Source organism: Equus quagga, chromosome 7, assembly GCF_021613505.1.
Source record: "Equus quagga isolate Etosha38 chromosome 7, UCLA_HA_Equagga_1.0, whole genome shotgun sequence".
NCBI classification, from domain to species: domain Eukaryota; kingdom Metazoa; phylum Chordata; class Mammalia; order Perissodactyla; family Equidae; genus Equus; species Equus quagga.
This window is the reverse complement of record NC_060273.1, coordinates 64,341,564-64,355,617: the sequence shown is the minus strand read 5'-3', so window position 1 is coordinate 64,355,617 and position 14,054 is coordinate 64,341,564. Positions and strand designations below refer to the sequence as shown.

The 14,054-nt window shown below is 43.4% G+C and overlaps 1 protein-coding gene across 1 annotated transcript in view; it reads right to left on the bottom strand.

Annotated features, from left to right (window-relative positions):
• The window catches only part of TIMD4 (T cell immunoglobulin and mucin domain containing 4), a 31,667-nt gene extending 19,092 nt beyond the window's left edge, over positions 1-12,575 (bottom strand). Inside the window, exons 1-4 of the mRNA XM_046667984.1 lie at positions 12,495-12,575; positions 7,590-7,928; positions 4,815-5,072; positions 3,700-3,783 (exon numbers count right to left, since the gene is read on the bottom strand). Of these exons, the coding sequence (XP_046523940.1) occupies positions 3,700-3,783; positions 4,815-5,072; positions 7,590-7,928; positions 12,495-12,552 (739 nt within the window). The 5' untranslated portion in view covers positions 12,553-12,575. The remainder of the gene's footprint in view (positions 1-3,699; positions 3,784-4,814; positions 5,073-7,589; positions 7,929-12,494) is intronic.
• Positions 12,576-14,054: the final 1,479 nt, after the last annotated feature.

Here is a 14,054-nt window from a genome sequence, read left to right as displayed (position 1 = left end):
CCTTGCCACCTAAAAATTACATGAAGAAATGAGGAGGGAACTGGGGACATTTAGCTAGGGGTAGAGCACCCCACAGAGGCACGCAGGCCCTCTGAACTGGGTTGAAAGCTTTTTCATGTGGATGGAGAAGAAGTCTCACTCTGGAAGTGGCTCAGAGGGGGAGATGGGGTGGAGGGGAAGCAGCATAGCTTGATGTTAGTGTGGCATCCGCGTTGAACAGGCATGGGTTAAATCTAGGTCTGTCATTTACCAGACAAGTTATGCAACCTTCCTGAACTCTAACATGGAGGTGATAATCATGTCTAGCTCACAGGATTTTGCGAAAAATCAAATGAGGTAATGCATGTAAAGGGCACAGTCTTCAAACAAAGATAGACCTCAACAGGTGTTATTTTCTCTAATAAACTCTCTGACTCTCCATTTATTAATCTGTAAAATGGAGATAATAGCTGTACCTGACTAGAAGGTCCTTGTGAGACTTGAATAAGAAAACATATGTTAAAAACCCTTGGTACAGGACAGAACACATAGCTAAGTCCTCAGTGGGTGGTAAGTGCCGTTCTTATTAGGAATGTCTCATTATGAAATCCAATGGGAAGAGAAGACAGTAAAGGGAAAGAACATGACTGTTCACTTCAGACTGGAAGGCAAGGCGAGATCAAATAAGATCTAAGAGCATGGAATCAGAGCTGGACTTCCCGGATCTGGCACCTGAGAGCTACGTGGCCTTGGGAAAGTTACATGAAATAGGGATACGAACATCTGCTAAAGAGGGGTTGCACAAACGGCCCCATGAGGATAGCTTGGCATTGTGTCAGAACATGATACATGCTCTATAAACTCTGATTTCTTCCATAACGAGTAGATGTTACACGGAGGCTCACAGACCGCCTTGTGACAAGCTCCTTTTCCGCAGTGCAGCCTATGGCTATTATAGCAGTGTTCTTTCTCTCCTGGGATTTGTCAAGGAGGATTGAAATGAAAATTATCAGGGATATTACAGAAGAGGGTAAAACATCAGATGACCTCTTGCTCTCCTGCAACTCAGTCTAAAATAGTCCAAGATTTAAATGGCATAGATGATAACATTTTGAAAACTCCTTACCCACTCTGCATCCCTTTTCTAGTTGCTACCCTCTCTTTTGCCAGAAAATAGCCCCCACCCTTACCCCATCCCATGGACAAAGATTTGGATCTTCAGTGCCTCATTTCCCTTAGGTTTTCAACAACCAGTCCAGATTTTCTGTCTTCCCCCTGTACGAGTTAGTGCCTGCCAAAGCTTTTCCACTTTAGAGCATCCTGGCATTTCGTCTTGATTTACAAGCTTCCTTCAAAACCTATCCCCCTTGCACTCCCTCTTGTCTGTCCCTTCCAATTCTATCTTCTGAGCCTCTATGAGTGATGTCACATTGCCTCCTTCACAGAGTTAAAGGATGGCTGTTTTCTGGCTAATAAACCTATGGAAAGACACTCAAACTCTCTGTTAATCAGAACAACAAAAGAAGGAGATGACATTTTCTCAGAAGATTGAAAACAATTAAACCAATGGTCATATCAAGCGGAGGGAGGATATGGGGAAGCAGATACGCTGTGGGTGGGAAAATAAATGGGCACAGCCTTTTCAAGAGGACAATTTGGAAATAGCTATCAAATTTAAAAGTGCACACTTCTTTCAGCCTAGCATTTCTCCCTCCGGGTCACCACCCTAGCTAGAGAAACACTTGCATAAACATGTAAGGCGGCACTCACACACAAGGATGTTCACTGCAGGCTACTTATGATAATGAAACATTAGAACAACCTAACTGACCCTCGTTGGACAATGGATACTGTAAGTATCTGTAGCATAAAATTCCACCCAGCAATTTAACATAATGGTGCAGATCTACATGGACTGAAGAAGAAGGCGGGCCGAGGCATAATGTTAGGTGACAACAACAAATGCAAAAGGCTGCATACAGTATGATAGCATTTGTTAAAAATTCACACACAAAACAAATTATCTATTTCTATATCTGTGCACACACACAAGAGAACAGAAAAAGATCTGAAGAATGATCATTTCAACTAATAGCAGTGATTATCTCAGAGGAGGGGCTGGGATTAAAGACAGGGAGTCAGAGAGAATTTTATTTCTGTCTTTTTTTATGTAATCCCAACAAAAATACATAAGTGTGATATGTGTGTAATTTAAAATAAATTAGGAACATTTTGAAAAATGAATGCGTGATTTTCCTACTAGCGTTCCTAGCTTCAAGTCAGAAGTGGCTGAGGAAGAAGGGGAATCCCAACAGAGGGCTCGAAGAAATGAGTGGAGGAGGAAGCCAGCACAGATGCTTTGGGCATGTTTCGCTTTCATCCCAGCTTGCGGGAGGATGTAAGACGTGACCACGGTGGAACCAAAATAGCTGAATCCCAAGACAAGCAGGCAGATGACAGACTGTTCCCATGGCCAAAACAACCCACTCTCAGGAGCACAGCCCCCTTGCCTCTTGGCTGAGGAAATGTCACCAAGTCACTCATTTCCCACATCGATGCCTGGAATGTTGACTGGAGAACCCGACATTTGCACCCAGGAAAAAACAAAGGAAAAGAGAAAATAGGAATAGGTAGATATTTCCCTTCCTATTTTTGGTGCCACCCTCTCCCCTAAACCAACTTCTGTCATTAGAAAGAAGCGCTAATGTTTTCTGAGCATTCAGTACATGGTGGACACTGTTCTAAGTGCTCTACATGCATTCTCTCACTGAATCCTCAGAAAGAGACACAGGATACATGTTACTATTATTTCCTTTTTACCAACGAGGAAGCCAAGGCCCACAGAGATTAAGTAACTTCCTCAAAGTCACGCAGAGGCAGGATTTGTACCCAGGCAGAATGACGCTAGAGCACACACATGAACCGCTCTACTGCACTGCCTCCCTATGTTGTACTATCACAAGCCTTGATCTCTTTGCACCATAGGTGTCTGTTTTCCTCTGCTTGATTATAAGCCCCATTAAGATAACATCTATCTTTTGAGATGCTACCATTTGAGTGCTTACTATGTACCAGGCATTTATCTAAGACCTTTACATGCATGAAGTTATACAACTCTACAACAAACCTGGGAATAAACAGACCAGAGACCCCCAACAAAAAGGAGTAGAGCTGAGAGTCAAGCCCAGGCAGTCCTCTCTAAATCCTTAGAAGAGTCCTTAGAAGAGTCCTTAGAATCCCCAAGGATGTGAAACACATCTTATTTTCAAGGCATTCTATGACCCTGGGCCCTAGTAAATCCTAAAGAAGTCTTAATGGATGGATCAAAGGACAAGTGAATGAAAGACTTCTCCCTCCACTGTAAAAAGCCGGTGAGGTCAACAAAAGAAGATTGATGTGCTTGGAATTATCACGAGACAGCTAAGCACTACCTGGCTTGGAGTGGAAGGGCAGATATTCCAGAGATATGCTATCATGGAGAACTGCACGAATGAATCAAGGTTGGTGTCTGTCTGTCTGTCTCTCTCTCTCTCAAAGCCACAAGAATGAATGAACCACAATTGAATGAACCACAATGAACCACAATGCTACCCTGACACCAGTTTGTCCTAGGTGGGCTTCATGGCACAGAGGACCCAAAAGTTATCTCTAGTCATCTGATTCAACAACATTTTATTCTCCTTAATCCAAGGGATGAGGAGAGAGTGTGTGTCCACAAACCTTTGGATGTGAGTAAGGCAATGTCTCCAGAAGTCACCTCGGTGATTCTCTGGGAGTCACTGGAGGGAGGGAAAGTTTCTGATTCTGGAAGAGAAAAAATGTGTGATAAAAGGCAGCTAAGAAAGCCTTCAAACCAACTTATGATTGTTTCCCAATGTTCTTTCCTCAGAATCAAAGGTTGAAACATGGTGGGAGCTTTGATAAGCCCCCATAAGTAACAGAGCTAGTAACTCAGTGAGAGGTCCAAGGTAAGGATCAAGAAGGATTGAGGAGAAAAAAGAAAGAAAGAAAGAAGAAACAAGGGTAGAACCAGTTCATCATCAAGGGATATTTTAAGGCCTCTAGAGGACTTTGCTCAGCCAATCTCCAATTCCCAGGCAGAGATTTAACCCCTGGCAGGAGGGAAATAGAGTTTGACCCGGGGTGACTTTTCCTGGTTCTTTAATAAATGTCTCCAAGACTCCTGGAAGGTCAACTGGAGTGTCAAAAAAGCTGACTTTTCAAAAACACAAAAGGAAAAAACAGACAAAGAAAGGAAACCATAAAACAAAGAAAAGGAACAGTTTAGTGAAACCACATCCTCAATGACACACACACACAAATGCAGTTTAGGTTGAATTGTATCCCCCCCAAAATTCACATGTTGAAATTCTTACCCCCAGTACATGAGAATGTGACTATACGTGGAGAAAGAAGTAATTAAGGTAAAATGAGGTTATGTGAATGGGGCTAATCCAATGTGACTGGTATCCTTATAAGAAGAGGAGGTTAGGACACAGACATGCACAGAGGGAAGACCACGTGAAGACACAGGGAGAAGATGGCCATCTATAAGCCAAGTAAAGAGGCCCCAAAGGAAATCAACCCTCCTGACACCTTTATCTCAGACTTCTAGCCTCCAGAATAGTGAGAAAATAAATTTCTGTTGCTTAAGGCACCCATTCTGTGGTATTTGTTATGACAGTTCTAGAAAACTAATACACACACACACACACACACACACGCCCCCAAGAGCAGGTCTCTGGACTGCCCCGTTCAATGGGAGAACCCTGTTCCAAGAGAGTAAGATACATATGACCAGCAGAAGAGAAAGAATGGCCAATTGTACCACATACCTGAAGGGAGGGTAGGCCCCTCTGTGGGAGGTTCAATGGTTGGAAGCATTGTGGTTGCCTCAGGAAGGGAGCTCAGTGTTGTCAGAGGGCATGTGGTTGCCGTTGTTGTGAGGGCAGTGGTGGTTTTTGTCTCAAGTGGTGTTCTGGTTGTGAGGGCAGGTGTCGTCATGACTGTTGTTGGAAGCACCGCTGTGGTTGTCGTCACAGCAGTGGTGGTGGTTGGATGACGGGTTGTTGCTGACTGCGTGGTTGTTGGGGCTGTAACCAATAGAAGAGATGTCTGGTATCAGGTGGAGATGGAGGAAAAGGGAAACAGTACAAATATATCTGGGATCCATCCATTTCTCTGCATTCCTGCTGCCCTCACCTAGTCCACTAGCTGGGACCATTCTAGTGCCCACAAAAATTGGGTTTCTTGCCTCTATGCTTGACCCTTCTGATCCGTTCTTCACACATTGGCTATAACAATCTTTTAAAATGACAAATCTAATTATGTCAGTCCCCTGCTTAAAACTTTTTACTGGATCCTCCTTGCCCTTAAGATAAAGAATCCACCTCCCCACCTCAGCCTACAAAATTCCACCTGATCTGGCTCTTTCTTTCCAATCTCCTGTCAATCTACTCATCTTACTTTTCCCCCAGTCCACTGGCCTTTCTTCAGTTCTTCGAACATATTAGGAACCTTCTGTCTGGAGGAACTTTGAACCTACTGCTTCCTGGTCTCTCTCTTCACTAGGCTAACTCTTACTTAACCCTCACCTCTCAGCTAAAAGGGCACTTCTGCAAGGAGGTCATCCATATTATAAGAAGAATTAGGTTTCTTGATTTTGAGCTCTTGTATTTTACCTTGACAACATTTATAGCATTTCATAACTACACATTTATCTGATGATTATTGTTTAACACCTGCTTCTCCCACTACTCCGTTAGACCCAGAAGGGGAAAATCTGGTATTTATTTTGTTCTCTGCTACAAATCTAACACCTACCACAGTGCTGGCATGTAGTGGGTGCTCCATAAACATTGCACGAATGAGTGAAGGAACAATTGCATCAAAAGTGAGCCCAAACACAAAATTCCAGTCAAGCAAGAGAAATAAGCTCTAGAGATCTGCTGTATAAGATTACACCTATGGTTAAAAATAATATATTGTACACTTGAAAAATTTTTAAGGTAGGGTAGAACTCATCTTAGGTGTTCTTTTTACAATGAAATAAAATTAAAATTAAAATCTGAGAAAAAGTGAGCCCAAAGTATGCAACATGGCATGAGAATGTAGTCTCTTTCAGATATTAAAGATTAGTTCATGCCAACACCACTCACCCTCTAAGGATTTGAATTTGGGTTCATTAGCCACAGTTATTCTATAGATACCACCTTCTCTTTTCTTTTTATTGCAGTAACATTGGAGTATAACATTATATAGCTTTCAGATGTACATCATACCACCTTCTCTTAAAAATGCCAAATTTCCATTAACTCTAATGGACCAAAGAGACACTATTAGTTTCAAGTAACTTAGAAATGACCCCATAGAGTATTGAGGTCAACAAGCATTTTATAAAATAATATCTGGTTATACTAGGCTTGAAAAAAGAAGATTCAGATTGGCATCATTTAACTTCAATAGATCAGAATACCTGCTATCTCAAAGTTGCTTCGAGAGAAAAATATACTAACGTGTATGAAAGTTCTCCACTTAAAAGCATCCACATCAGTTGTTCTCAAATTTCAGAGTGCATTTGAGTCACTGAAAATCTTGTTAAGTGTATGGCTATTTAGACCCTGCCTTCCAAGATGCCAATCCAGTTAGGAATAGAGCTCAAGAATCCTCCATTATTGATGCAGATTGAAAACAGAGCTTCTTTTGAGAGGCTCCATTCCAGCCAAGCAGGAAAGGTGATTATTGTTAGCGTAATTCAACTGTAGCCTGCCCTCCATGCAGCTTATATCTTTAGGAATTCCACCATATTCCAAATGTTATCAAAAGCAATGATAACAACAGAAGGAAAGAACACCTGAAAACTGCTAGGACTCTCTCCAAATGCCATGCCCTTTCCCTCTGCCAGAAGTTGCAAACGATCAGCTTACGAGCTGAAGCTGACCCATGGAAACATTTTATTTAGTTTACCCAGTATTTTCTTTAAAATTTTGAAATTTTTGCCAACGTGCAAAAATCCATATAGTTCACACAAAAGTTGAGAGATCTGTAAACACCGGACCCAAATTTCTGCAAGGTAACAATCCCCTAGATAAGAAGCAGCCGCCCTCCTCAGATTGACCCTGCAATTCCCTGCTTCCCTTCCCCAACCCCCAACCCCTACTCACTCATTTCTGTGGCCTTCCTGGCCCACATGGGCATTGCTTCATACCGTGGCTCCTCTAGTCATAGCAACACATCTCAATTTTTTTTTTTTTTTGAGGAAGATTAGCCCTGAGCTAACATCTGCCGCCAATGTTCCTCTTTCTGCTGAGGAAGACTGGCCCTGAGCTAACATCCGTGCTCATCTTCCTCTACTTTATATGTGGGACGCCTACCACAGCATGGCTTGCCAAGTGGTACCATGTCTGCACCTGGGATCCGAACCAGTGAACCCCAGGCAGCCGAAGTGGAACGTGTACACTTAACCTCTGTGCCACCAGGCCAGCCCCGCATCTCAAATTTAATCTGCCCACTCTTTGCTTAAGCAGCTACAGCCTCTCCAACATCACCCACTGAATCCATTAACCACTAAGTCTCTCCTTCCACAGACAGGAGACTCTTCAAGGGCTCACCTCTCCTCAGCAGCAGACGAATGTTCTTCTTCACATCGTTGAACCAGCCAGGCACCTCTATGCGGCAGCAGTACACACCGCTGTCACCTTCATTGGTGTTGAAGATGGTCAAGGACACATCGCCTCTCTTGATATTCCCCAGGAGTTCGTATTTTGACGACTTCCTCGAGAGCACACTCCCCCCGTCGGTGTGGAGGAGCTCCTCATTGCATTTGGAGTTGGGACACTGGCCTTTGCCCCAGCACATGCTGTTGCTGCTCTCAGACCAGAAGGAGTGCATACAGGGCAACGTCGCAGTCTGACCCAAAGTCGCTGTCATGACAATCTCTGAAGCTGAAGCTGTGAGGAAAGATGAGAAAACTAGGTCGTGCAGTACTAAAATCTCTCAAATATGCCACACAGGGATTGCACAGATAGATGCTTCTAGGCAGATGAAGAGAGTCATAGTGTATCTGTTTCTTTCACCTAAATTCTGATGTGCCCTTCGCTGCTGCTGAGCTCCTGACTCTACACCCTTCCAGCCTCCAAGTGGAAACAATTGACCCACCTGAGTCTCTGAACTCATCTCCACAGCAAGACCTTTTTGATGACTTAAAAACTCTCATCTTGAGTACTATTCAATAAACCAATAAACTCTCCAGTGAAAAATCCTGACCCTTTAACCCAATTCCACTAACTCATGTAAACAGGTCCAAAACCAGCACTCTACCCATTGTATCTCAATAAGCAGTGATCATGGACTACTGACGAATGCCTCAAATGGGTCTCCCTCTGTCTTCCAACCCAGAGAGGACTATGGCAGGAAGATAGGCTGTTGAATTATATTCTATTGTCCTTCTCTACTTGTAGTTTTAGAAGTAGAAATTAATTGCTTTGGACCATTTATTTGTTGTTAGAGAATATGAAATTAGGTGGAGTTTGAGGATTTTTTAATGTTAGGACTGGAAGGGACCATAAGAATGATCTAGAATCGCAGCTGTGACATATGAAAATACTGGAGGGTTAGTTTTTCCATGTTAGATATGTGAGATGGAAGGTATCACCATTTCTAAAATAAAGTATCCATGTCCCCCAACTTTGGCTACTTATCAGCATGACCTAGAGAGCTTGTTAAAAATACATATTTTGGATGGGGCTGGCCCAGTGGCATAGCAGTTAAGTTCATGTGCCCCACTTCGGTGGCCTGGGGTTTGCTGGTTTGGATCCTGGGCATGGACCTACGCACCACTTATCAAGCCATGCTGTGGCAGGCGTCCCACATATAAAGTAGAGGAAGATGGGCACAGTTGTTAGCTTAGGGTCAATCTTCCTCTGCAAAAAGAGGAGGATTGGTGGCAGATGTTAGCGCAGGGCTAATCTTCCTCAAAAAAACAATACATATTTTGCGGCCAGCCCTGTGGCCAAGTGGTTAAGTTCATGTGCTCCATTTTGGTGGCCCGGGATTCACCAGTTCGGATCCTTGGTGTGGACCTACACACCACTTATCAAGCCATCCTGTGGTGGCACCCCACATACAAGAACTAGAATGACCTACAACTAGGATATACAACTATGTACTGGGGCTTTGGGGAGAAAAAAAAACGGGAAGATTGGCAACAGATGTTGGCTCAGGGCCAATCTTCCTCACCCAAAAAAAGCATACTTGAAAAAAATTCATATTTTATTGTCCAACCCAGAGTTAGAATCTCTGGAGCCAAGGCCCATGGAAATGTATATAACCGAGTTCTCCAGGTCATTCTGATATCATTGGCCACTCATCCTGGGTTTGAGGATCACTAGACAAGCTCTCCTAAGGTTACTTCCATCTTTGAGAATCTGCAAAACATTTTCACTGTTGCAAATGTTAAGCCCACTGGTTTAATTGAGCATCAGCGATTGTTCTAAACCAAATAAAAGCTACTGAAGTGAGAGCCAGGCAGGCAAAAGCTCCAAATCTTCACGATACATCCTGCTCCCTCTTGGAACCTAGGTCTCTGCTCATTATTTTCTCCAAAGTACCCTCCTGTGAGACTCTCTATTCACAAATCTTGTTGACCCAGTAGGCTAAATTGTATAAAACATGGCCAGCAGCACCCTGTCCCTCCCTGACCCAGGTGTCAGGAACATCCAGATATCCTTCTCTAAGGGAAGGCAGGCACAGCCCTAAGAGTCGCTCACATAGCAAGCAGAACATTGTGGTGCCTGGGTTTTTCACAGTTGGCTTTCATGATGAAGGTCATTCCAAATTCAGACCAGTCTGCAGCCTTCCCTGAACTCACAGTCTCTTTGCCTTGCCACCGTGGAAGTGTTTCCCAGATTGTAAATGCTGTGGAATCCCATTTTGCCCCCGAGGAAACCAAGAGAAAAATAAGAAATTCATTGTCTTCACCCTCAGCTGTGTTAGCAACACAGAAAACATGCACCCAGACCTAAAACTTCTAAAATATGAGTTAGTTCCTATGAATATTTGGTAAATTAATTTTTTCAACGTGCAAGATTTCTCCTAGAGATTCAAGAGTTTATTTTCCCAAGTATCATAGCATAGAAGGAAGTAGGCTACTACTCAATAAGGAAAGACACGAGAGAAAAACTGGCAAAGGACTTAACAGGCAATTCATAAATGAAGCCAGTAAATTTCTTTTACTAGATTGGCAAAAATTTAGAACACTGATAATATCAAGTGTTGGCCAGACAGAGATCTAAGAAATGACTTAAGCTACTGGAGTAAACTGGAGTGAAATGGGGTGTGAATTGGTACAGTCGCGCTTAGGGGTAATTTGGCAGTTTCTGTGAATACTCAACATGCATGTCTTAGATAAGCCAGAGCAATTTCATGTTTTATTATTTACCCTGGAAAAACACACGTGTGCAAGGAGACCTATTTGCAAATGTTTACTGCAGCCCTCATAGATATGCGAATGGAATGAACAAGGTGTATATGAGAAGTGGCTAAACTATGGCGGATTCCCTCCGTGGAATCATATGTAGACAACTAATAGGATTAGAGAGATCTATATCAATTGGCATGAAAACTCCAAGCCTCATTAATGTATGAAAAGGGCAAATTCCAAAGCAACGCATAAAATATAAAACCATTTTGTAAAATAAATAAATAAGACAGTTTGCGTTTTTTTGTGGGCACAGACACATGAAGGCAAATGCATGTAGAAGTGGCTGGTGGGATGTACACCCAGCTCCTTGTGTCAGTCACCTCCATGATCAGGGAAAAGGGACTGGGCTGGGGGTAGTAGTCAAAAGGGATTTTAGCTTTATAACATTTTCATTTCTTTCACCAAGGGTGTTTCTGTATTATTCATCTGATCAAAAATTAGTATTAAAAAAAAGGAAGCAGGCAATTTGGTGTGGCAGAAAAACACCCATTAGGCTTATGTTAAAAACCTCATTCTGCCAGCCACTGCTTTTGTGTTCTTGGAGGAAAGGCACAATAACCCTGCCCTCATTGTTATCATAAGACAAAGGACAGAGAGAATACTGCCCTGAGGTATAGTTCTAAGCATGAGATGAAGTAGAAAATACTACATGAAATTAATAAAGAATTCGTACAATTAACCAAGCACTTAGAATGTAGAAATAGGACAGGAAACTCTTCCTTCCATCTGCAAGTGTATACTGGAGCAAAGGAATTGTTGATATCAAATCAATTCCCCTTTCTGGGGAATTACCCAGGATCGTGGGTTCAACCTCAGTTCTGCTGCCAGCTTGGTTCTTTCTCTAGGTGGGGACCTTAAGAAAGACCCTTCCCCCACCCAGGTCTCAGTTACACCTTCTACAGAGAGAAGGATTTGATTCTGCATCTTTTAAGAGCACATCCAGCTCTGACTGATCCTCGGTGATTCTCTCTCTTCTGAATTGGTCATTTTAGAAAAGGTACAAATGGAGAACTGACAGTTCTGCAGGTGCCGCCTCCTTCAAATAAAGCTGGAGAAGCCCACTCAGTCAGCATCCAGCCAGTAGCAGGGAATGCGGACACAGACTCTGGCAACTTCCAGCATAACACAGTCCTCCACACCTCAAATTCCAAGGACAAGACAAAGAACAGTAAAAAACGTTGATAAAGAAAGTGACCGGGACTGCTTTCATTCCACTCACTCCTACAGAGTATGTGGGGAGAGAGGCGGCTAAGAGAATTAGCACAAGGGGACCAGTTCTCTGATGAGCACTCCAGGGAGGACAGGAACTCACAGCAGAAACACCTACAGTGGTCCCAAGGCCACGGGTGCTCAGGAAGAGCCTGACTCAGGTGGAGACCTGAGGGTGTGCGGACTCATAGAGGAAAGAAGGACAGAAAGAACAACCTGACAAAGGGGTGGAGAGAACACATTTGTTTTCCTTGGAATGTAGATGTTTTCTCATGAAGCACATTTGAAAGATTCGTGTGCCCTGTACCACCAGGGAGGCAACGGTCTGAACTGGCCCAAACTGAGTGTGTCCATTTGTGTTGTCCAAAACCTGGAAACAATGTGCAGAAAAGAAACCTCACCTTGAAGCCTCATCCCCAGCAAAATAAAACAAAACAAAAAGCAAACAAAAACTCCTGAAAATAAAGAGAAAAAAAAGAATTATAATAAGAGCTCTTCCTGGAACAAATTGCCCCAGCCCTGACTGTGCTAATAACACTGCAGATGAAGTTTCTTTTCCCCGCTTCATCTGACCCCTTATTCCTGTGTTTCTTCTTAAATTGTCATTTCTTATATGAACACAAATTACCCCACCCTAAAACCCCCAAAGCAGTCTCAGGGTGAACCTTGTGAAACAAGGAAGGAGAGAGACCCTCTAAAGAAGAACACCTGGGGGGATGCCAGCAAGAAGTGGGCTTCTCTCTCCTGAGGCCCAGTCAGCCGTGGAAAGCCCTCACAGGGTGCCAGGCTGTCCAGCCTCGTGAATGGAAGGTTTCAGAACACTTACTCAGATAAAGCCGCCCGAGCTCAATCAGCACCCAGAGAATGAGAGGCTTTTCGGACATTTTGACTGTTGGTAGGTCCCAAGAGTCTGTCCATCTGTCCAAAGTCCATTTCTTATACTCCAGTTAATGCTGACAGGGCGGGACCTTTAGTTTCATTTCTCTTTTTGCCTCCTAACCTTCCCTTTCCCCCATCCTGAACGTCCTCCCTCAATCTAGGACGCACGATAAAATGTGCTAAGCACTTTTCTCCTGGCCACTAGGGTGAGTGTGCTAATATGTGGACTGATGGTGTGGGTGGACATGTACTCCTTTGTCCGTGCACGTAGGGGTATTTCCTACATGTGCATGAGCATCCATGTGTGTGCCTGTGTGTATGTGCATGTGTAAGCTGCACATGAACCACGATCCACCTGGCTACTGTGCAGCTTATAATAAAATGCAATTAACTCTCCCCACGGGTAGTTGTTTACACGTGGACTCCTCATAGGGACCCAGGGAAAGTTAGATGGGAATGTGGCTCTGCTCCCATTCTGGGCTTTCCCTCGCCCAGACCCTTGGCCCCCGTGCCCTGATAATGGAGAAAGAAAAGCAGAACCATAATCAACCGTCATATAAACCAGAATCACCATTAGACTTTACTGGACAAGGAAAGAAGAGGCTCGATAGAGGAAGAATGCTGTGGTCATCACAAGACAGGCTCAGGCAACTAACAAGCCCAAGGTCTGGGCCCAATGCCCGCACTTGTTAGTGAAGCCAGTTGATGGGGAAGAGCACAAAAGATGCTTCATGAACCAGATTACAGGGCTTGAACTAAATGATGTTTATAGCCCTTGGGGACTCTACAGAATCAGTGATATATCCAGGACCACAAAACCAATTAGAGGAGGAATCAAATCAATGCTCACCAACCAGGTGTGATTTCTAAAGATTTAGATTACGGATTTATATCATCCCCGTTGGTTATTGAATGCTTAATTATAAGCCAGGCACTCTGCTAAGTGATATAGATGTATTATTTAATTCTTACAACTCTAAGAACTAGATAATATTATTTTTCCCATTTAACAGATGAGGAAACTGAGGCTTAGAGGAGATACTTAAATGGCATTCACAGCTAAAAGGTTGCAGAAACAGGACTCAAGCCCCAAAGTTCCTGATCACAAAGCCCATGCTCTTAATCCCCACACCCTCCTTTGACCTGTGATCCTTAGCGTCATGCAGCCAGAAGACCAACCACACCAGCAGCCAGCTCCTACCCAGCCCCAGAGAGGGAATTTAAGAATGCACAAATGTTCTAGGTTTAAAAGAAAAAATCCTCATTTGATTGTAACCCGTCAAACAAGCCTCAAACATTCAACATTGCTCACACTGAAGGTATTGGGGAAAACACAAATATTGGGTGAGGTTCTGGACTCAGAGAAGCCAGAAAACAAGGGGATAGAATGAAAATAGAGGATTCAGAGAAAATCTTCCTGCTGAATGCCCACTAAACTGGGGGATTTAATCTCTGGATAAACTGAATGGCCCTAATAAAACGCTTACAGATATCGATATTTGGGTGT